The 24,786-nt window shown below is 33.5% G+C and overlaps 2 protein-coding genes across 2 annotated transcripts; one reads left to right on the top strand and one right to left on the bottom strand.

Annotated features, from left to right (window-relative positions):
* Positions 1-3,416: 3,416 nt before the first annotated feature.
* Positions 3,417-10,008, top strand: CRY2 (cryptochrome 2). The gene is made up of 5 exons (XM_086443615.1): positions 3,417-4,554; positions 6,335-6,556; positions 7,395-8,101; positions 9,026-9,688; positions 9,840-10,008. Exons 1-5 carry the CDS (start codon positions 4,242-4,244, stop codon positions 9,888-9,890), a joined length of 1,956 nt encoding a protein of 651 aa, XP_086299741.1. The 5' UTR covers positions 3,417-4,241; the 3' UTR covers positions 9,891-10,008.
* Positions 10,009-12,494: 2,486 nt separating this feature from the next.
* Positions 12,495-16,640, bottom strand: LOC147402103 (actin-depolymerizing factor). The gene is made up of 3 exons (XM_086443616.1): positions 16,453-16,640; positions 14,938-15,203; positions 12,495-12,792 (listed from the first exon to the last, which is right to left on the bottom strand). Exons 1-3 carry the CDS (start codon positions 16,465-16,467, stop codon positions 12,642-12,644), a joined length of 432 nt encoding a protein of 143 aa, XP_086299742.1. The 5' UTR covers positions 16,468-16,640; the 3' UTR covers positions 12,495-12,641.
* Positions 16,641-24,786: the final 8,146 nt, after the last annotated feature.

Here is a 24,786-nt window from a genome sequence, read left to right as displayed (position 1 = left end):
AGTTCATTTCTGTTTTCACTACTTCCATCATGTTCACTCCCACTAAGATCACAGACTTGCGGTGGTGGTGGTGGAGCCTCCAGCCCAAATTTTTTAGAGATACTAAAAAGACAATCATGTAATTTTCTTAAGGAATTTCTATTTCGAGGGATTTGTTTTTTGGGGAGGTTTACATGTTGTGATAACTCTTGATTTTATAAATAGAAATCCTTATGACCATAAAACATAAGAGAAAATATGTGATTGTTCTTGTTGTGATCTGTGGACATAGGCACACTTCCAAATCACGTAAATCCTTGTATGTGATTTTGTCTCTTTGTTGTTTCATTTTTTCACAATGCCACCATCAAGTGAAGTATGCTTGAAGTAGGGTGTCAGTCGAGTCAGGCTATCTACAAATTTGAACCAAAGCCACTTACTGAATTTTTTTATTTATTATTATTTTTTTTTTGTTCCTATGTCCTTTTTACAACGCAAGGCTATGCATAGAATTATAGGTAAGATACAAAGATTACTCACCAAGGTTGACAGTTAGGTGAATGTTTTTTTTCCCGTTTTTCAAAGTAGACGATCTTAAGGTGTGAGGTTACTTGTATTTGGAGTTTTACTTTTTAGTGGGGGTGGTTTGTGCAATAAACTATACTCACATGTGCACATGCAATTAGAAAATCCACCTCTAATCAGTTCACCTCATGGTTTTAAAATTTGGTTTCACGTCTCGTCTCATCCAGGCCCAATATCAAGTTGTCTTAGACAAGTTTTTCGATACAGCTGAGATGTCTTGTTCAAAAAATAAAAAAATTGAACGTGAGATATTAAATCGTGGTCAACAAAATGACTTGTGAGTTGGTATCGATCAACTCCAATATCAAGTTAACTCAAGTGATACGTCTTGATCTTGGATGAGTTTTAAAATCATGGTCCACCAGCATTTGGTCCATTGCGGGTAGGGTTGTTTATTTGAGAGAGAGAGAAAGAGAAACCGGGTCGATCTGTGATGGTCTTTTCGGGTCCGATCAGTCTAAAAGAAAAGATATGGTCAAACTGCGTAACCGCTTCACCCATGTTTTCCCGTGTTTTCTTAAATTTAAAATCTTTTTATGGACACTTGGCAACTTGCTGTTAATCAAACACCATAAAACCATCATTTGTAAAACAGCAAATTCTTATTTTACACCTTTATGATCAGATCCATCCATTAAGAGTGGTAGCAGATCCTCTGTGCCGCCCGTTTCCTGTAGCAACTACTATCAACCATGTTTTTAAAAGTCGGTTTCGCATCTCGTCTCGACTAAGTCTGATACCGAGCATCTCGGATGAATTTTCCAATACGTTTGAATTGTCTTATTCAAAAAATAAAAAAATTAAACGTAAGATATTAAATCTTGATCTAAAAAATGACTTGTGAGTTGGTCTCGTTTAACTTCAATACCAAGTTAACTTGGACGATGCATCTCAATTTTGGACGAGTTTTAAAATCATGCTATCAACTGTTAGTGCTGTGCCATGTCATCAGGACTGCCATACCTTATTGTTTAAACACTAATGAAATTTTCAATCGATTGATATGGCAAGTGCATAGAACTGTAGATCTTTTCTCCTTGTCTATCTCAAAAAAATATATATCTATGACTCTGTGCCCTTGCCATGTTGACCCAATGAAGATCGAGTGAAAATTTTCAAGTCAAAAAATCACATCTCGTCGTTTTAATTTAGGAGTTAATGACCATTCACTGTCAAGCACTTAATTGGAGGAACAAAAATTGTCTGTAGTGAAGAATTTCATTCCATCTAACATATTAAGTGTTTTTCTTAGAGAGATATTTATCATAAATGTACTAAAAACAAATATTGTAATATCTTTCAATTAGAAGGTAACAATGGTAAAATAATGAAAAATAAATTAATATATTACTGTAATTACATAATTAAGCTATACTTTTCAAAATAGATGAAGCTCTAATTATTAGATCATATATTAAATATTTGATTTTAATGAATAACAATATTAAATTATTGATCAAGAACCATTTTGTTATAATTTATCGTAATTGACGAGTGAAGATGCCAACTTCTCTTAGCTGGTAAGGCGTGTGGAGTTGTGAGATCTTACCTTCATGTTGACCATTAACCCTTGTGCTGGGAAAAATGTTAAATTGACTTTCTACAATATTATTTTTAATGCTGCATTGACACAATCCTCGAGATACAAGTGAAAAGCATCTATGATTCTATGCACACAATCACATCATGAATGTCATTATAGAACAATTCTTTAAAAAAAAAAAAAACCAAAAAGAAGTTAAATTATAGGTATGGGAGAAGTGAAAATATAGTTTGGATCAAAGTGAAATCATAACTATATCTTTTAAGGCATATTTTATTTTACTTTCTTAAAAATTATTAAATATATGACTGGTTTAAGGTTTTTGTAATTGTGCAAAAGACTTAGCATACACTTTGAAAGATGGGTGTTTATTTGGTGCTCGAGTCCAGCCTTCACCTTAGTGCATGATGAGTATTTGTCCAAGTTGGTGTGCTAACCATGTGTTCTAGTTCACGAGTCTCTTGTAATGCATTTTAATGTGTTGACTTATAATTACCATCATATTGATAAAGTTTTCATCCAAATAACAACAACGATAAGTGAGTTGGTAGTGATCTACCAAGAACAACCGAGGAGGAGGAATAGCGAACAGGATAACCTTCAACCTTTCTCGTATAGTCCATGTCGGAACAACCAAGCCTATTGCAAGCAGTTCTTCTCTTCAACAAAAAGAACAATCCCACCTCTTCAATAGGACCTTTGTAAGCAAAGTCGCTTATTCGAGACCTTTCTTCATGAAAAAAAGAGATGAGATAACAAATCTATTGTTTCACTAAAATTTTAAATAATTATTTCGAATTTTAGTTGATTATATTTGGCTTTTTTCTTAGAGAAAAATGACCAAACAATTTTCAATTATGGTTCTTGTGGATGGGTCCTTGCGGATCGGATCATCCGTATAGGAAAATACAGTTAAATTATAAGTAGGGGAGAAGTGAAAATATAATTAAGTTTGGATCGAAGTGAAGTCACACTTGTATACGTAAGAAATAATAAATGCAGATATTTCTGAGTTTGGTAGTAAGCTCCATACTATGAATAGAGAATGAGATAAGATGGGCAAGTGAACACCTCAGTATTTGCTGTTGCCCACGTGAAGAAGTTTAATTGGAGAAGTTTTATTGGAGAGAAGACTAGACTTTTCTATTTAAATTTAATATAATAAATGTTTTCTTCTCCCATGTAACATACAGCAAACTTGTAGTGGTAGGCCCTATTTTTGGTTATGATATGTATTTTTGTTTTTTATGGGACTTTGGGGATAAATATTCTTCCTTGAAGGAAATGATGTTTGTTTGTTTATAATAATAAAACCGACTTTAAAGGAAATGGCCTCTTCTTTTTAAAATTCGACAGATCTTTTACCTGAAAGAAGATGAGAAAAAACAGTTTCTTTGGATCTAAACCCAGAAATTCTCAACTGGGTTTTGTTCATTTGTGTTCTTTTTCTTGAATGGAGGTTATTTTTAGGCTTTGATGAAGGTTCTTGGAAGTGGGTATAGACTGAATTTCTCTATTGGGTTCTATCTTTTCGTCTAGTCTGAATTGAATTGAAGTTTTTGTTTTACTGGTTTCATGATTAGTGGGTAAGACTCAGTATCTCAATTGTTTTATAGTTTCTTTATGTGGAGTTGTTTATTACTTCATTAGGGTCTTATTAGTGGTGTAAAGGTGGAATTTTGGATTTATAAGAGGAACCAATTATACCTTTATGAGGGGTTAGATTTGGATTTCTGACAGACTTAATGGAGTTTCAGTAAGGTTGGTCTGTTCAGGTTTTGTTTGTGGAAACATGAGGCTGTGTTGACAAATCAGTCTGTTATGGGCATTCATGCGTGCTATTATTAGGTACTGGAATGAAAGAGTTTGGGAATTCCTTTATTCTCAATTTAGGGTTTAGGGCAATTTGGAACTTTTGAGTGCTATTACAAGCAATTTTCTTGGTCAAATTTGGGACTTTTGGGTCCCTTTTCAAGATAAAGACTAGAGAGTTGAAAAACCTTCTAGTTTGATTTTTTCTATTCTGTGGGTTTCTTGAATTGGATGCTATCTAGTGACGTAGATCGATTCCATGGTGTTCAAGTTTTTTCTTGTTTATGGATCTTAGATTTGATCTGAGAGTGAATTGTTGGATATGGGCAGCACTACAAACACCATTGTTTGGTTTAGGAGGGACCTTAGGATTGAAGACAACCCTGCCTTAGCTTCAGCTGCTAGGGACGGGCATGTCTTTCCTGTCTACATATGGTGTCCTAAAGAAGAAGGACAATTCTACCCTGGTCGAGTTTCAAGGTGGTGGTTGAAGCAGTCTCTTGGTCACTTGAATCACTCATTGAGAACCCTTGGAGCTTCACTTACATTGATCAGAGCCGAGAGTACACTTTCTGCTGTTTTGCAGTGCATTGATGCCATTGGCGCGACTAAGATTGTCTATAACCATCTTTATGGTATGCTTCTAATTTATTTTCTTCTATTATTTTGCTAATAGGGAACACAATGATTGTGATAATTTACGTGTTTATGTCAGAATATTGATGGTATGAATGTTAATATTTTGAAGTCATATATGATAGACAGAACTTCATATGGAAACTATAGGATTGCAATTTGTAAATCCTCTTGTTGATAGAATAGTGTGATTGTCATGTTGAAACTATGGAATATGGGATGATAAGATGATTTCCTTTTTAATTTCATAAAATTTTGATCTCAAAGTAGGAAAAAACACAAAGTTTAATAATGAAAGAAAAACAGAATATGACTTTTTTTACTGTCAAATGCATTACTCTAGAAGATCTTAATGTGAAGTGTTCGAGAACTATCTAAAGGGGGAAAGGAAATCTAGGGGGGTAGAGATCCCTTTGTATGTCATGTGCAAATTGACTATTTATGGCTTTTGCCAATGAGTCGATACTCCTTCAAAGTATGATTCTATCTTAGTCTGGGTTCAATCAAGTTTATGATCTATGATGTCGCTTGCCACCTTGGACCTTCTAACTTCAATCGCAAGAGTTCATATTCTCCTTCTGCTCTAATGAACTGAGTACACTGTAGCGCAAAATTCAAACCTTACAAGAACCATGAGTTTCTGTTTAAATTAAATCACATATCCGTTGATTGGATTGAAGAAACTGGATGGGAGGACATTGTGGAATCTAATGGGGTTACATAACCAAGGTTTACATTTTGAAAGAAATATTTGAAAATTAACAACAGAGAACGTGGAAAACTCAATAAATTGATTCAAACCCATTTACATCCCAACCCTATTTAGTGAGTGATTAGCTGGTCTTCCTACCAAAATTTTTATAAGATAGCAGTAAGACCAGCTATGCTTTATGTATCTAGGTAGTCAAGAACCATCATGTTAATAGATTGAGTGTGGCAGAAATGAGGATGTTGGGCAGTCAAGAAGCATCATGTTAACAGATTGGGAGTAGTAGACATGAAGATGTTGAGATGGATAAGTGGAAAGACTAGGAAAGATAAGACTAGAAAGAGAAAGTCGATTCAGCTGGTTTGGGCAAGTTAAATGAAGGCCAATTACAGCCCCTTTTAGAAGGAATATGTAAGTTGACGGTGCTAAAAGAGTGAGGGGAAGACCCATTAAAACATGAATTGAGATAGTGAAAGTAGATATGATCACACTTTTAATAACAAAAAACATGTCACCGGACAAAATTGAACAAAGAAACATGATTTGTGTAGCCAACCCCAAATCTTTTGAATAAGGCTTCGATGATGGTGATGATGATATTTAATATAGTGTTAATTTTCATGTTAGTGTTCTGATTTTAGTCCTAATTGTTTAGATTAGCTATGTATTCTCCGTTTATAGTTGTTGCTTGAGATATCATAGTCAGTCAAGTTGTTGAACTTGCAATCTTGGCAGCTGTAATATTAAAGAGTGCCCTAGCCTCATATCAATACAGATATCTGTATTCTTTCTTTTATTTTTTTTCAATTTGATATTTTAGTATTTTAGAATTTAAGGCCAATTTACTGTTTAAAATCTTAAAAATTTTGTACAGCATAAATATTTCAAACTTAAATAACTTGATCAACAAAATAGTTTAAGTTAACTTGTGTGCAAATCTACACTAGGTCCAAAATCTAATTTACATTAATCCTTGGGGGCCTTTATCAATTTCTTTTTTAGGTTTATTTGATTTTCTTATTGATTGTTTGTGAGTATCAGTTTATAAATGTGAAATTATGTCTTCCCAGATCCTGTTTCACTGGTCCGTGATCACAACATAAAACATAAGTTGGTGGAGCGTGGAATTTGTGTGGAAAGTTTTAATGGGGATTTATTATATGAACCATGGGAAGTGTACAATGATAGGCAAGAAGCTTTTACGACCTTTGAAGCGTATTGGAACAAGTGCTTGTGCATTCCCATGGAACCAGCTGCACTTCTTCCACCATGGCGATTGGTTCCTCCTGAAGGTTTGTTTTAGCCAGATTGTAGGATATTGATGTTGCCATGACCATGATATAGCACATCTCGTCGTTCTCTTAATATAGTTTTTTTTTTTAATTATCAAAAACTCCTCTTCTAAGGAGTGACCCTCTTGAGATCTCATCCCTGCCACAATGATTCCAGTGAAAACAGTACTTTGTTGCATATTGCATTTAAATTTCTATTTGAGGTATAATACTACATGCAACTAGATGAATAAAACATTTAATAAAGGGTGTTTTACAGTAAATTTTTTGTCAAATTACCTAACCAGATACGGTTTTGAAATATTTACGTGCCTGGATAAATGTATCTGTGTATGTAAAAAAATTTGTTGTGAATTTACCTGCTTATACCTTTGGTTTTTCAAATATCAAATAACCAATATTTGAAAATCAAAGAGGTATAAAGGGAAATTCACTACAATAAAAAATTTATACTGATGGTAAAATTTATTTGGTCACGTAAATATTTTAAAACCGTATCTGGTTACGTAACTTGACCAAAAGTTTTATTCGTATTTTGAATTTTCACCTTTAATAAATTTATAACAATGAAAAAAGAATATACGGTTCCAATTTTGCCTTTACTTTGGTAGCAGTATTTTATTTCTTACAACAGTGTGGCCATGGAGTAGTCTCCAATCAACGTACCCCCACCCAAGAAAAATAAAATTGAGGGGGAGAAGAAAAGCTCATCCTTAGTCTTGATATCTAGGCTCACTATGATTGTCAAAATAAGAAATTTCTGTTATTCAGATTTACAAAATATGAAGAAATGCATCATAATTTGAGCTGTATAATTTGTTTCTTTTTTCTATGACAGGAAAGATTGAGACCTGTTCTCTTGAGGAATTAGGTCTTGAAGATGAATCAGAAAAATCTAGCAATGCCTTGCTAGGTAGAGGATGGTCTCCGGGTTGGAGCAATGCTGATAAAGCTTTAACCGAATTTGCTGACCACCATCTGATGCATTATTCAAAAAATAGGATGAAAGTGGATGGAACCTCCACCTCACTCTTGTCTCCGCACCTTCATTTTGGTGAATTAAGCGTGAGGAAAGTTTTCCAATGTATACGGGTGAAGCAAATTCTTTGGGCAAAAGAAGGGAACTCCGATGCTGAAGAAAGTGTTAACCTCTTCCTTAAGGCCATTGGGCTTAGAGAATACTCACGCTACCTTTGTTTCAATTTCCCGTTTACTCATGAGAGATCATTACTTGGAAACTTGAGATATTTTCCTTGGTGTTCCGACCAGACCTATTTCAAGGCTTGGAGGCAAGGTAAGACTGGTTACCCGTTGGTGGATGCGGGAATGAGGGAACTTTGGGCAACGGGTTGGATACATAATAGGATCAGAGTGATTGTTTCGAGTTTCTTTGTCAAGTTCCTGCTGCTTCCGTGGACATGGGGGATGAAGTATTTTTGGGACACATTGTTGGATGCTGACTTGGAAAGTGACATCCTTGGTTGGCAGTATATCTCAGGGAGCTTACCAGATGGTCATCAGCTTACCCGTCTCGATAGCCCCGAGGTTTGCTCATTCTCTAAACTACAACATCCTTTCTAGATTCCAAAATGATGTTTGTTTGGCCATTGAATGATTAAAACCACCAAATCTTAGAACTAACAAAACAATTGGTCTGTGGAAAGTTTCATATTTCTTTAAAGAGGGTGATATTTGTACATGCATGCATACATATTGATACATACAAATTAAATATATAGTGTTAATCATACATGCAAAAATACATATCGAGATCCTTTGTGTGTATTATTTTAGAATAATGCTACTCTTGCTTAATAACCAGCTATTTCAAGACTCTTTTTTCTTTTCTTCTCTTTTTTTTTTTCCTCTTTTTCCAGGGATAAACAGTTTCAGTTCTAGATTTTTGTGTACTAAAAACATTGTAATATATAAACATACATACTAGAAGGTGCTATGTGCAAACGCACATGTATAGGAAGGGCTTATTTGTATTTAAAATATTAATTAAAAAGTTTAAGATTACATGGTAAAGAAAATATTTTTGTAATTTTCGAAACTAACCAACGTGATTTAGGGATGTGGGATTGCAGGGGCGGAGCCAGGATTTTCTCTCTGTGGGGGCAAAATAGCGGAAGATTTTATTTTCCACCACTATTATCTGTCACAATATTATATAAATCCTTATAATTTTTAAAAATTCTTGTGGGGGCAAGTGCCCTCCATTTCCCCCACTGTAAATCCGCCAGTGGGATTGCAATTTTCTTGGTTTTGACCAAAATGACCCTGATTATATTAAGTTTAAATGTTAAGGTGGGGGCATTTTTGGAATCCAAATTTTGTTGTTCAACCACTATTAATCTGCCTTCTCTCATTATAATAGTAAAGATATATATACACTGAAAACATTTGGTCATTAGTACCTTTTATTTACACTTGCATTTTTATGCGGTTTTTAATTCTGGGCTCTAGGTTCAAGGCTGCAAATTCGATCCCGAGGGTGAATATGTGAGACATTGGCTACCCGAGCTTGCAAGAGTGCCAACTGAGTGGATCCATCATCCATGGGACGCTCCCTCATCTTTGCTCAGAGCTTCAGGAGTGGAACTAGGATTAAACTATCCAAACCCTATCATTGATATAGATTTGGCTAAGGAACGATTAGCCAACGCTCTGTCCGTGATGTGGGAATCAGAAGCAGATGCAAGGGCTTCAAAAGCAAATGGGACAAAAGAAGTCGTCATGGACAACTTGGATTGTACTGAAAATTTGGCAATTCTGAAAGTCCTCGTAAAGGAAAAAGCTCCTCCTCCTCCTAGTAGCTCGTCTCATGATCAAAGGGTGCCCTCGATTCAAAATTCAAAGACTGGTTCATACAAGAGGAAGATATCAAAATGCTTGGAAGATGAGAGACCATTACACGATCAGTTCTGCGAACCTGCAGCCTCAAGGAATGATGAAGACTTGCGGTCTACTGCAGAATCTTCTTCGGCTAAGAAAAACAATGCGGGGAATTACTTTTCTGTTCCACCTTTGTGTTCCTCATCAAAAAACGAACCTGTCGTCGAGTATGAACCTCCTGATGTTACAAAGGCAGGGCAAGAACAATTTGACACCGAACAGGATCTCAAAAAAGTAGGAAACTTGCATTCATTACTTAACGCTTAAGTCAAAATCTGAACTATGTTACAGAGTTTGAACATATTTTGTTAAGCTATAGTAGAAAATTTTGCATTCGGTTTATTCTACTGCATTTCTTAGCTTAAATTGCTGTTTTTTTTTGTAGGATGAAGGGGAGACTAGTTTACATACCACTCTTGAGTGCAGAGTCGAATAAAGGAAGCCTTCTTGAGCTTGAGAAGAGAATAAGTCAGTGAGTACATGTACATTACACAATCATGTTATAGTTACATATTATGTTCAAAATTTTTGAAGTACGGGGCTCTTCTAGTGTACGTTTAATGCTTACATCGATTTAGAGTCTAATGGGTTGGTTCCTTCTTTCCACATAAATGACTTGCATGTGTAAGTTCATAGATCGGTCCACTGCAGTTGGTGGGTCAGGTGGAGTGGGATTGAACCCATGACTTTCAACATTGCCACATTTTTCTCAAATTTGATATAACAGGAGGTTGAGAACCTACTTCAAAGAGACAAGAAAGTCCGAAAACAAGCAAAAGAAATCCACTACAACATTATGTTACCACACTATAAGACACTCAGGAATGAGGCAAGTGTTTTGAGATGGTCCTAACCCCTCGAGGTGTACGCCTCCTTGTGTGAAATGGTAGATTCTGCAGGCTTGCAAACATAAATATATAGAAGAGGAAAATGTGGAGGCGTATGTTACTTGTGTCTGCACTCATTTGCCTCACACGCCTTTAAAAACTTCGATACATATTTGATATTGTATGCAAGCACGAATAATGGATGATTGATTCAATGGCTTAAAATTAGGCTTATGTCTTTCAACATAATAAAGTCGGCTTATGAGGTTCTTTATCGGCTCCATAATTGATTATGAGGATTTGATATTAATCAATTATTTTAGGACAAAAACAATTGGTTGTAAAAATTACTAATTTGCTGGGGTTCTAAATAAGGGTTCTCCCGTTGTCTCCAATCTCTCCTGAGATTATTTTGGGGTTTGAGCAATTCCCTCCATGTAAGACCTTTAACTTCATAAACATAATCAGATTAGAGATTTTTTTTATTTATAAAAGATATAAATATTTGAAATTAAAAATAATTTATACAATTCAAATATTATTCGATGGACTGCTAAGTAGTAAGTGCCAACTATATGGTCTTGAAAAATCATGATACTAAATCAACTTTCGTAGTTGTTTAGTGTGGAGATGTCACTGGAAGTTATGGGGACCTGCTGTTTTATTACGTGAAGGTGTGCATGGAACCATAGATGCTTTTCACTTGTATCTCCAGATTAATAGGAAATGAATGTAAAGGAAAAGCATATATGGAAACCAGATCATGGTTTTAAATCTCGTCGGAGACCGAGACGACTTGTCCAATTTGTCTCGGTGTTGTCCACCAATGAGATGGATAAATACGTCATCTCAAACTTAATGTGTTTCTCAAATAAGGTGGAGGGTGTTCATTGTGGAATGAGAAGGCTTGAATAACTCCAAAGACTCAAATTTTGGGTTGTTTCCAAATACCCGAAAAATACTTCCCGTATTGTCAAGCTCTTGAAATAGGCCCTTGATTCCCCCTTCTAGCCATCAAAAATCGACCACAAGGTTGAACATCCTTCAACCTTCAAACCTTGAGAAGATTGGGAGGAAGTTGAATGATATTGGTTAGTGGGGGGAAAATTTAAGAACATTTGGCAAGAGATTGAAGATTTAAGTTTTTTTTTTTTGTTTTTTAAGCTAATCATTATCAGATATGGAAAAACATGTTTAAAAATAGACATATATAATTATTCTAGAGAGCTGTTATTGTTACACCAACTTTTGCTAATGGCAACCCAATTGTGTGCTAACTCTTTTACATATGAGAATTGGGGGTGGCGTTAGCAAAAGTTTGTGCGGCAATAGAATCTCTCTTATTATGGACTTCTAGATTTAGGGGGAAAAAAGATGAAAGGATTTTGGCAGGGTTTGAACATGAGACTATTTAGTCATCGACTAGTTTGAAAATCCAGAAAACATACAAATAAATAAAATACCAAGTACATATATCTCTCAACCTTCAAACAATTAGAAGTTCGGGGAAGTTGAATAAGAATTGTTTATAGAAAAAATAATAATAATAAAGATGTTTGGCAAGAGATCTAGGATGTCTTTTTTCTTTGTTTTTTTTATTTTGAAGCCCGGGTTGAAGAAATGGTATAATGGTTTTTAAACTTGGTATTTCATCTCGTCTCATTCAGGCCGATACCGAGTCGCCCCGAACGAATTTTTCGATACATTTGCGACATCTTGTGAGTCAACTAAAAAAATGAACGAGTCATAAATCTCAATTAAAAAATGACTGAGTTGATCTCATTCAACTCTAATACCTAGTTAACTCGGACAATACATCTCTGTCTCGGACGAGTTTAAAAACTATGGATGGTAACAAACAAAAAACCTCTCATGGTTCAAGAAATGGAACTAAAGAAAAAAAAAATCTAGGGTTCTGGCAGAAGGTTGAAGAAGAGGTTATTTTAGTCAAGGAGTATAGCATTAGTTGGATAAAATCCAAAGGGCTTATCTCTGATTTTCATTTTAAACGAAGGGGTGCCTCAAAATTCCCGTAAATTTTAAAGCTTGCCCTCCTTCAGAAGACTGGTTCATCTAAAGCTCACCTGGGGAGGATTGTACCTACATTTTTCTTACCACCCCAAAATAATAAAATAAATTAATTTCCAACTTGAACTTCTCAACGAGACCAATTGGATGTTAGGATGATAAGGATCAGATAAATGAAAAGAGTCTTACCATCAATACCCATTTTATATTTTATATATACTTAAGTGTCGATTCATCCATAAAATTCTTATAATATCAGTAAATAGCAGCTGAAGCAGGGAAGCATTGCCTTGGATTTATAATTCATAACCCTCTTCACTGATGGAAAATGTTCAGTTTGCGCGCTCTCTAAGAACTTCAAGATCCAACTCAGTGGGATCAGTGGCCTGAATCTCGTAATGGATACCATCAAGCTCTCGTCGAAACCTGTCCTTGGATGTTGCATACAGCATCTTAGCTCGAATACGAGAGACTGAAGGAGACCTGTTACCCCCACCACACACATGAAGCAACACAAGCATTAGAGATTCTCAAAACAGAATCAGGTACACAAGAACAAGAAACTTGAATTAGTTCAATTTTATTCCAAACTAATATAGTTGGGGCCTGTGTATACCAAAAATTCCCTACCAGAGAGTTCTTCTCAAGCCTTGAGTGGATGTAGCAAACTAATCTTCAGAAACAGATTTCAATAAAAATGCACTAAACCAATATGTTATTAACTTCATATACTTGTTAAGATTCAAAATTGGAAAAGACATCAAATTATATAGGGCACAATCGGTGAGTTGAATAGCTTAAACATGGACTCTGAACGTCAAAAACTAGACCTCCATAACTAGGGCTATTCATAGAGAATAGAAAAACAGCCAGGTTTTAGTGATGAGAGCATTGGTGGACTGCAGCATTCGATGTTTTTCACAAGTCAGTTTAAAATCCCTTAGTTGAATTCTACATGCTAAAAACAATTTCTAATTCATGCTGGGGCATCCCTTGAGGGTGACAATTTGTAACGGAGCCCAATTAAAGTTGGAAGTAGATAAGGGTTGGCTACGGTTTCCTCTATAAAACATAATGAGACACAGCGACACCTAGATGCAACGAGAAATAGGCAAAAGCTCCCGGATCAAACTGAAGAAGTGTAAGATTCGACTTGCCACCCGAGATGTGCAGACTTTAACCTTTAAGAGGTTGGAGTTGATAAATGAAAAGAAGTAGCTACCAACTCTGATACACAAGGAAAAGTTGGAAATTAATGGTGAAGTATTAGTACATACCTATTTAAAGAACAAAAATATAGGTGTTGAGATAATATGTGACTACTAGAAACACTGGAGATAATTTAACATAATTTTGTTTTTGAAGGGTAATCAGGATTTGAACCTACAAAACCTCACAGTTGCATTCCAATATGTCATCCAACTGAGTTATGGATCTAAGCACGATAACTAAATAATTAGTGCTTAGATGAAAATATTAAGGAATGCTGAGTTATTTCCAAAAAGTCTTTAAATGAATACTATACAGGTGCCTCAAGACTAAGATGAGATACATATGGGAGACCAGAGGGCCTGTATCTTCATATTATTAACACTGGAAGTTAAAACAATTGCACCAAAGATGAAAATAGGTAGGCATTAGGACCATATGATATTCCAATAGCAACATGGAAATGCATGTGAAGTTTTGGATTGTCCCAACTAATTAAGTGTTCAACAATACTCTTTAAGGAGGATGTTGTCCATAAAAATAGGATTGTGTAGTTAAAGTGTAGGTGTGCTTCAATGGTAATGTGTAACTGGCACCTGCCAATCAAATTAAAAAGAAAAATTCATTTAAAACTGACAATGCTTACCGAAGTTGGAATGTTGGGAAATCAAAAAACAAGTGATGAGAGAAAACTAAAACAGAATTGGAAATGAACATATCAGTGAAAATGTAGGAGTAGCTACAACGGTAATAAACTAAGGGAAATTCAATTGAGATGGTTTGGTCATGTACAAAGAAAACCGAAAACAACCTTAGTTTTTAAAAAAAAAACATACAAGTTTAAGTAAAAGAGCAAGTGAAAAGGCTGTGGGTTGAAGGTAGTAGAAGCAGATTTCAGAACTCTTGAATTGACAAAAAACATGGATATAGATAGAATTTGATGGAGATTAAAAATAGTTCAGCCAACCCCATATTTTGGGATAAGGCATTAATGATGAATCAGGTGTTGTTGAGCATCACAACATTGGTAGCTAGAAGGGACTTATTGAGGTAATGAAAACTGCCGATGGAAGGCGCCTGATATAATAAATGAATTAGTACTTGACGCGTGTCATGAAAGAAGATGTTGCACACAATTTCAAGACGGGCTATTCTCATTCCCTAACCTAGGAGGCAGAAGTGGGGTATTTTAAGAATGCCACCCATGCAACCATGCTCCAATGACAAGGTCCAGTAGGACATACATTAGGTCTCAAACCATTGGAATATTAAACCAATTTTATTTCGAAGAATAAACGCTAAAAACCTACTGCAATGTGATTCTCAATGAGAAAATGAAACAAGTTGTGCCATGTTTAATATTCAAAACATCAAGAAAATACAAATATTAACAGAAGAAAACTGAAAAGAACAACTCACCATGCAATGAAAAAGATCTTGCTCTTTTGGCAGTTCTCAGAGGTTACAAAGTCGAAGTCATAGATTGCGTATCGGCAATCATTCTCAGGCAAAGATGCAGTGAAATCATCGTAGCTCTCGGCTGGACATCCAGTCTTCTCAACTACAACCTCCTTTTTCTTCTCGTCGATCTTAAAAATCACATAACGATAAACCTTCTTCCTCTTCAGTTCCAGGAAGGTACTCTTGCTGTGATCAGCCACTCCCATGCCAGAAGAAGCATTTGACTACAAACCAAAAACTAACACATTGATACTTGAATTGAAACTAATATAGAAGAGATTAAAAAAATACTTTGTTCAATTCCTTGCGAACCGAAATGAAATCAAGACGTTATCAAAATCTTCCTTTGTGTAGCAACAAATGAACAAATGAAATTCCTCAAGGACAGACAAAGAGATAATAAATTTTTCCGTAGTTTATTTTTTATCAGTAAGAATTTTCATAGTTTGAAAGATTAAGATTAAAAAAAAAAATGTTTTACATTGTAAAATTATGTAAACAGATAACTACCCAGATAAATTCCATGTTAAAACTTTTGTAATAAATTTACCTTTATACCCCTTGGGATTTTCAACAATTATGAAACATTGTAGTGGTTACTTTGCTTTCGTTGATTCTCCATGGATGTTACAGGGTTTGGGAAGGATTATGATTGCATGTTCGCCAGAGGAGAGGGTGGTCCCAGCATTACCTTTAAACCCCTTTGGTTCAAAAAATTACGTAACCGAATATTTTCCAATCAAAGGGGGTATAAAGGTAAATACATTATAAAAGCTTTTATACACCAAATCCATTTTCCTAATTTGATCAAGAAATTTTATCCGCTTCATGTTTTCACCCAAAAAAAAAACTCCAAATAATTCCCCTTGAACACTAAAAATCAGATCTGTTCATTAATTTTCTGTAATTGAGAACCACAAGTTAATAAAATGCTGTAAATTCATTATCTCCCTCAAAATTCACCAAATTTTTTATGGAAACTTCAGCAAACTTCAAAGAAAATGGATCCTCATTTTTAAAGAAAAAAAAAATCAAGCTTATTCATCATTAATCTCCTATGATTTGGAGAAAAAATTAACTTTCTATAATTGAGCAGCTTAAAGAAAATAAAATGCTGCAAATTCAGTATCTCCGTCACAATTCACCAAATTTTAATGGAAACTTGAGCAAAGTTGAAAGAAAATGGACCAATGATTTGGACAAAAAGAAAATTAATTGGAACAATATAGATTCTCAATTTCTAATAGACCAAAGATATTAAGATCTGTCCATGGATGAGATTAAAAACAGATATGCTATCAATTATTATAAGTTTCTCCAACAAAAAAGTGAGGAAAATGCATCAAATCCCTACTAAGAACTAACTCAGAATCGATTAATCGAATCTATTAAAAGAATATTAAATCTAATAAAACTAATATCAATCAATCACCGATGCAACTCAGAAATGAGAATCTAGTTAGAGATGCTTACCGCTCTGAAAGACATTTCGGTTTCGATGACTCGCGCTCAGAGAGAGTGAGAGAGTGTGTGTGTGTGTGTGTGTGTGTGTGTGGGAGAGAACCACTAGTTTATATTATATTCTTCCTTATCTGTGTTTAAAAGGAAAAGAGGAAAAATAAAGAGCGAGAGAGAGAGAGAGAGAGTGTGTGTGAGACGCGGAGAGAGAGAGAGAGAGAGAGGAGAAGAGACGCGTCTGCGTCGTGTCGAATCTTTTCTAAGCAGAAAAGACACTGTCGCTTAGATGAGATTCTATGATCTTTTTCGACGGATGAGATTCTCTGACGGTGCGTACTAGACACGCTTCTTTTTCAGTTCTTTCTTTTTTCTTTCAACTACCGCGCACTTGTGATATATGTGATCTAGAAAATATATTTACGAAGGATTGCATCTTCTTTTAGAATAAGAGGGTAAAAGGATAATTAATAAAATTAAAGAGATATTATTAAAAAAAATAATCATATAAACTTAGGGGGAATTTTCGAAATATGACGAGAAAGGTCAAGAGGTAATGTAATAAAATTGAAAGAATATTTTTTTGAAAAAAAAAAATGAAAAAAAGACAATAAAATAAAAAGTTGATTTTGAGGTCATGTGAGATTAAATGTCATCCTCACTTCACATGAGGCATAAAAGATGTGAGAACTTTTTATGACTTCCACTCCTTGAGATCTTGGATGATGAAATTTGAGATAATTCTTAACTTGATCTGATGATTTAAATGTCTTCACACAAAAATTGATCTTTTGAACAATTTCAATAGAAGTTGTTACATGGATGAAGAAGGAGGAGGTGTCGGTATAATGCATGTGAAAGATTATTTGACAATCAAATTAGTAATAATGAAGAAAGAAGGATGCAAGATTAAAGAAAAATGATGAATAGTAATTTGTCTTAAGTGTATGTGGGGTTGCAACTTGGGTGAACCAAACCCAAATATGATGGCTTCAAGTCGACCTTGGGTCAAGTATGGAGACAATTGGCTATGGTTCAAGTTTGGATATGGGCAAAAAAAAATTTTGATCGAACCAAATCAAGTTGAGTTTGACCATAGACATCAAGTTGCCTGAACCCAAACTTAATATGATTATAATTTAAAATTATTTTTAAATATCTTTGTTTCTTTCTCATTCACAATCACATTTCAAGTTTTAGTTAATAATCACCATCTTTTTCTTGACATTTACTTATGAGTCATTATCATATCACTTGTCTTTATATAAATCATTATTATTGCTAAATTATCTAATATTAATGAGGAATTAGCCAACCCGACTTGCATTGAGATAGAGTTAAGTGTTTCATGCTTAAGCACATGTTAGTGTTTGTCAAGTGTGAGTTGGGTGCGGGTTGCTCCCCAACTTAGCCAAATCAGCCTGAGTTGCAATCCCAAGGGTATGTTTGTATATAGAAAAAGAGAATTCAGGTTTTGAACCCTCCACCCTTAGTATTGGAAAAAGGGTTTTATAATTATTTTCAAGGACAGATGTCATCACATGTTAGATCCAGGTTAACCATTAAGTAGATGTTGAGCTAGATGGAGGCTACTGACTTTGCCTTTGGGGAGTTTGTCCATGTCTTATTATGCTTATACTTAAGTTGGATTAGTACTATCTTAATATAATCACTATTTGGGGTTGATTTGTTAGAAAATGTCCTTTTTTTTCCATTTTGATAAGTATATATATATATATATATATATATATATATCAACACTGACTTAAGTGTTTCATTCTTGAGGTCGGGTTGGGCGTGGGACTTGACCTCGGGCATAGGTTAATGTTTGTCAAGTGTGAGTTGGGTGCGGGTTGCTCCCCAACTCAGCCAAATCAACCCAAGTTGCAATCACAAGGTTATATTTGTATATAGAAAATGAGAATTTAGGTTTTGAACCCCTGCCCTTAGTATTTGAAAATGGGTTTTATAACTATTTTCGAAGACAAATATCACCACATGTTAGGTCCAGGTTAACCATTAACTAGTGTTGAGTTCGATAGAGACTACTGATTTTGCCTCTGGGGAGTCTATCCATATCTCATTAATGCTTATACTTAAGTTGGATTAGTACTATCTTAATATGATCACTATTTGGGGTTGATTTGTCAAAGAAAGTTTTTTCTTCCTCTATTTTGATAAGTATATATATATATATATATGGGGAGTGTTCGGAGGTCCTAAAGAGAGTCAAATATTTTTCAAAACAAGGATTACAAGTTTTGGAATGGGCTGATTTTTTGTGAGGATGATCTCTACGGTGAAGAGATCATCCTCACCAAAAATCAGCTCATTCCGAAACTTCTAACCTTTGTTTACAAGTTGAAGAATCGTGGATCATTCAATTTTTATAAATCACTTTTGATGGGGTTAGAAGTTTTGGAATGAGTTGATTTTTTGTGAGAATGATCTCCTCATCATGGAGATAATCTTCAGGAAAAATCAGCTAATTTCGAATCTTCTAACCCATATATATATATACTTAAGTTGGATTAAGTGCAAGGATTGGGCTGAATAGAAAGCTCATATCTCTTAAATGCTTTGTCTAATTGTATTAAAAAGTTGATTTTCAAGATTTTTTATTTATTAAGATGTTGGATGGATCTTTCCAAAATACATATATTATAGTGGAGAAACGAAAACTCAAATCTATTATTACGACTAAATCTTCAAAACTTAAAGTACATCATTTTAGTTTCAAAAGAGCTTTTAAAAATAATGGATGAGGGCATTTTGATTCACAAAAGGAGTTTAGAGAAGTAAATGACCCATATTTTTGCGTATTAATTTAAAGTGGCCATTTTTTTTTTGTAGTTAACCAAATTGGTAGATTTTTATATTAAGGTGCTGTTTGTTAAACTGAAAAAAATATGTGCTAAATAGCATTTAGCGCTGAAATTTATAAGCGCTGAATTTAAGTGTTGAAAAAGTTGTTTGTTTAGATGCTGAATCATGTTTGTTGCACATTGCTGAAGCTGATAAATTGTCTTTGTTACCCTTACAATCATATTATACATTGTTTATATGTTTCAAATGCTTATTTATTATCAAACACAATAAAATATATTTTTTCTTATAACATTAAAATATAATTTATTTTTAAATAATAAATAATACTCAAATCTTCAATTTATAAATAATAATTTCTATTTATAAAAGTCCACAAATTTCAAATTAAAAATAATAATGTCATACAAGTCACAAAAATTTGAAATCAGCAATAAAAGAACTTAATTTTGGATGAATAATTTTCGATGGAAATGAAAGATGTGTAATTATAAAAGTAACCTATGAATTAATAAGGGCAACTCACACCATAGCCAATTTTTTTTGTTTTATATGGGTTAAATTTTTTGAAATGAGCAAATTTTTAGTGAGGATGGTCTATATGGTTTAGAAATCATCCTTACCAAAAATCAGTCTATTTTGAAATTTCTAAGTTGTCAAAAATAGTTTTCAAAAAAAAAAAAAGGGGGATAATTTACGGTTCTTGAACTTGTTTTGATAGGATTAGAAATTTCAGGATGTGCTGATTTTTGATGAGGATGATCTCCTCATTGTAGAGATCATCCTCATAAAAAATCAACTTATTCCAAAACTTTTAACCCATATAAGATAAAATAATTTAGCCATGGTGTGGGTTTATTAATTTGTGGGGTGCTTATATACTAATGAGGAAATCATTCTCACAAAAAATCAATTCATTCTAAAACTTTTAACCCATATAAGACAAAATAATTTAGGCATGGTGTGGGTTTATTAATTTGTGAGGTGTTTATATACTTATCCATAGGATATAAAAGGTAATATCATTTTAAGAATAATGACATACTTGTCCATGCTCAAAAAAATGAAAAGCATACTTGTCCGTATCGAAAAAAGTGAAGTGCTTACCGCTTCAGCACTTTTTTTTCAACATCAAAATAGTGTTGAATTTTTTTTGTTTATTTTCAACAATAAGCGCTAAAATTATAGAGTAAACAAACGTGTTATTTTGACAAAAAATGTTGAATTTAATTTTTTTTAATAATAAACGCTGAAAAATAGCACAAACAAACACTGCCTAAAAGTCGTTTTATATATGAAATAAAGAGGAAATTTGAGATGTCAATCATATGTACCTGTTCTCAGTATTGGTCACATCAAACGTAGCTTCATTGTTGTGACCATAGTTAGCAATTTGGCATATTGTCACAAGCCCGATCCAAAAAATGAAACCCAAGCCCATTTCAAGCACGGATATAATTGGGGCCCAAGTGAATGAAGGTTTCCAATCCCGAGCCCACCGATCGGTCCAACTCAACCCCCCAATGTTCATTTTCAAATTACAAGTATAGGTACATGTCTAAATCTTTTATTTAGGAAAGATATTATTATAATTGTTTTAAGATTTTTTAAATTCATTTAGATTTATAATTTACTTAATTAAAAACTTATTTTTAATCCAATAACCAGACCCATCTAAAGCCCAGACCGATTGGCCCAGCCTAAAGCTCGAATCCAACAACACCGCTCTGGTTGACGGCCGAGCTCAGCGAAACCCAATCTGGCCGAGCCCATTTACACTCCTAAGTTTGAGTAAGATTAAATTGTATATATTCAACAAATCATTTAAAAAGAAGAGAAACAGTAAAAAGTACTATACAAGAGTGGTTCAGATATATTTTTCGAAAAAATTCAGGTTGATTGTGGGTTTCTTCGTTCAAAAATAGCAAATTCGTGATTTGCCATTAACGAAACTCATGGATTTGGGTGAAGGTTTAAATAGACAAATTCCACGATGCTTTTATTCCTCGGGATTTTTCAAAATCACATAATAGCCATTTTACACTTTAAAAAAAAAAAAAAAAAGGTTTTTATGGTGCATGGGCCAAGTTGATATGTAAGGTATTTTATTAATTAAAATTTTACATCAATAACCTTTTTTAATTAATTTTAAGTGGACCTACACAAGACTTCTCACTCTATGATAGAATAGTTAGATAAGAATAGAATTAATATAGAAGGACTAAAGAATTAAACTCCTATTTTAATTATATATGTATGTCCAAAAGGGAGCCAATGAATTGGATTGGTGAAAACTTTTGCTCTAAATCCCTATAAATGATCTTTTATATATCAAAACTTTGCATCAATTGTTAAGAAAAATCATAGTGAGGGTTCTATTACGTCATGCTTAGTGCCACAATTACGTCGCACTTATGCTAAAGTCTAGTAGAATTAGATATGATTGGTTAGCGATGAACAGAAATTCAAGAGGATTTGTTTTTTGTATTTGGTTTTCGTCTAAATTCAAAATGTAATTAATCCATCATCGTCATCAAATGGTGCGCAACAGTCAGAACATCAACGTAACATCATTGACATTGACTTCTATAACCATTGATGTTTCTAGATTTGCGATGAAATCAAATCAAAATTGGATAAAACTTCTATTTTTTTTCTAGGTTGAACCGTCGATTGGAAAAATCACAAATTAATTGTTATTTTCTCAAAATATCGGAGAATTTTGTCACTATAATTGAGACAAGTCTTTCACGTTGGATATCTCAATCGTTTTCGATGAGCAAGATCATTCGTCCAATGGTCACATTCTATCTTAGACAAATTTTCCATGTTTGATAGTGACTACCAATGCTACATGGGTTTACTTGATTTCATTCATTGACTATACTTAGGGCCACTAAAATATTTTTAGCTGATTAAAATGGTTAATGATGACCAATCAATCGTGTGATTGAAAATGATCGGTGGTCATCCATGCATTATTTATTCATCACTTGTCATCAGATGCATTTCTTTGTCACCCTTGATAGGGGAAATTGCCTAACTAAGCGAGGAAAAAAAAGTAGAAAAAAGAGAAGAAAAGTTGGAAAAAAATGTTGATCTTTCACCATTTGTGATTAAAAAATAAAAATTGAAGTGGGCGAAAATTAAACTAAGAGGGATGATTAAACTATATAACAAATGGGAATGAAGATATGTGCTTAGGCAATGAGTAAGTAATGCAAGAATGCCAGATTTTCTTTGATTTATGTAGTAAAATTGTATTTTACTTCATCATAATTTCAAATAATTATCTCAATATTATAATCTGATTGATATTAATGTATTCCTAACTTGATCCACGCTAATAATAAAACTCATTGTCATTGAAGCCTTGTCCTAAGGATTTGAGTCGTCGGCTACTTAACAAGTCTTGTTCCTCCATTTAATTTTTGTTGAGGACCCCATCTTCTTTTACTAATAATGCAATGAGAGCTGGATTCGACATACCAATCAATCAAAAACATTGTTTAGAAGCACGTATTATAGGTCCCCACTAGTTATAAAGACATGTAGGACTTTTCGAAAAAATGTATTTCTCATTGGACAAATACACCCCTTATTAAAGTTATAAAAAAAAATAAAAAAATTGATCTAATTGCGTGATCAAATTTTTTTATGATCATTGGATTCCATTTTTTTTTATAAGAAATTCTTCAAGGGTATTTTTATAAATTCACAAATATGATGTAAAATCTAAGTTAGGTTTGCTGACGTATTTATATTTCTTGTTTTTAGAGGAAAAGTCGTAATCTGTGTAACTTCTAATTTTCTCTTCATAGTAGAATTGGTGTGATCCTTGGATGTACCTTAATCTTGAGGGAATCATGTAAAAGCTTTGTGTTTTTTTTGTGTGATTGCACATTGTTTTGTATTTGTTTTTCAATTCATTTTCTTGGTTTGATTGCATCTGTTTTCTTAATAAATAGTTGACAAAAGACCCTTTTACAACGTCAATCATGCAAACCATCCCATGAGTTAGCCATTATGGGTTCCTATCTTATATAATCTTACAATGAGAGAAGTATGAGTATTGTTGATTGAAATTTAAATTAAACATATATTATTTTAATTAAAAAAATATCATTAGATAAATCCACTAATGCACTTGAAATCATATATTTAAAAATTAATTTGTACATGGACTCCCGCAGTCAGATTGCGTGTTTGAAATTGGGTGATCTACTTAATTTATTGCACGTTTGTTGGTTGGGATAAGTCTAATCCCAAAGGGTGTGGGGACTAGATTTCATACAATATCCAAAGAAACTATATAAAATAAAATAATTTTTATTTGTAACAATCTATATAATTAAATGCAATTGTTGTCTCCCCACGTAAAGAGCAGTTTAGATTTAATATCGAATGCATCTCAAAAAATAGTTTGAAGCTTCAACACACTCAACGTGGCAATGTGCCTGGAACCATAGATTTTCTTCCTCAAGATACAATGGTTTCGTGCACACTACCACATCAATGAGTGTCTATTTTTTTTAGTCTATTTAGTAATATTATTACCAAATTTTCAACTTATTTTTCAATGATATCCCAACAATTTTAGTCTTTCCTCTTTTACCCTTTAACCCCAATTATCTATCCCTTTTTTCAATAATTCTTTTTTAATTTTATTGTCTTTTTCAAAGAGAATTGTCGTAGGCATGGGCGAATTCTAGTTTTCTTAAAAGTACGTAAAGAGACATTCTGTACTGATTTCCTACAACACTACGTTCAACATTGTACTGATGTGGTAGTGTGCACAAAATTATAAATACATTTCACGTGTATCTTAAGGAAAAGTATATATAGTTCTATGCACACCTCCACGTCAGCACACTATTGAACACAACTTCATAGGAAGTTAGTTTAGCATTTTTCATAAGAAAACGTACAATACTAAATGTTGGTAATTTTGAAAAGTCTTTGCCCTTGAACATGTGTCCCTTCCCAAGTTACACTAGACAAATAGAAGAGTCAAGTTTGTTGATTTGCAAAAGAATTCTACAGATAATATTAAGGTTGTCAACGGATGCTAATCGGTTCGAATACAACAATATCCAAATCCGAATCCGAAATTTTTATTTAATATCCGAATTCAAATTCATATCCAATGGATGTTCTAAAATTCTATCTGAATTCGAATCTGATTATCCTATTAGATGTCGGATAATATCTTATTAGAATTCGAATGATTTGTATATTAAAAAAAACACAATTTTTTCTTATCCAACTAATTTTTCATTATTTAAAAAAACCTATCATATATTATATTATTTATATACAAATAAATCAAATAAAATAATATATATTATTTTAATTCGGATATTATCGGATTTGAAATGTTAATATCCATATCCGATAAGGATTCAAATATATAAAACTATCTGAAATTCAAATCTGATATCCAAAATTTTCAGATAATATTTGATTTTTCGAATTTGAATTCGAATCAGATTCTATTTTTCAATTATCTATTGACACTCCTAAGCA

This window comes from Akebia trifoliata, chromosome 5 (genome assembly GCF_017979445.1).
Source record: "Akebia trifoliata isolate Shusen 1 chromosome 5, ASM1797944v1, whole genome shotgun sequence".
NCBI classification, from domain to species: Eukaryota; Viridiplantae; Streptophyta; class Magnoliopsida; order Ranunculales; family Lardizabalaceae; genus Akebia; species Akebia trifoliata.
Note: the sequence above shows the minus strand (reverse complement) of the source record. Positions and strands in the feature narration are given on the sequence as shown.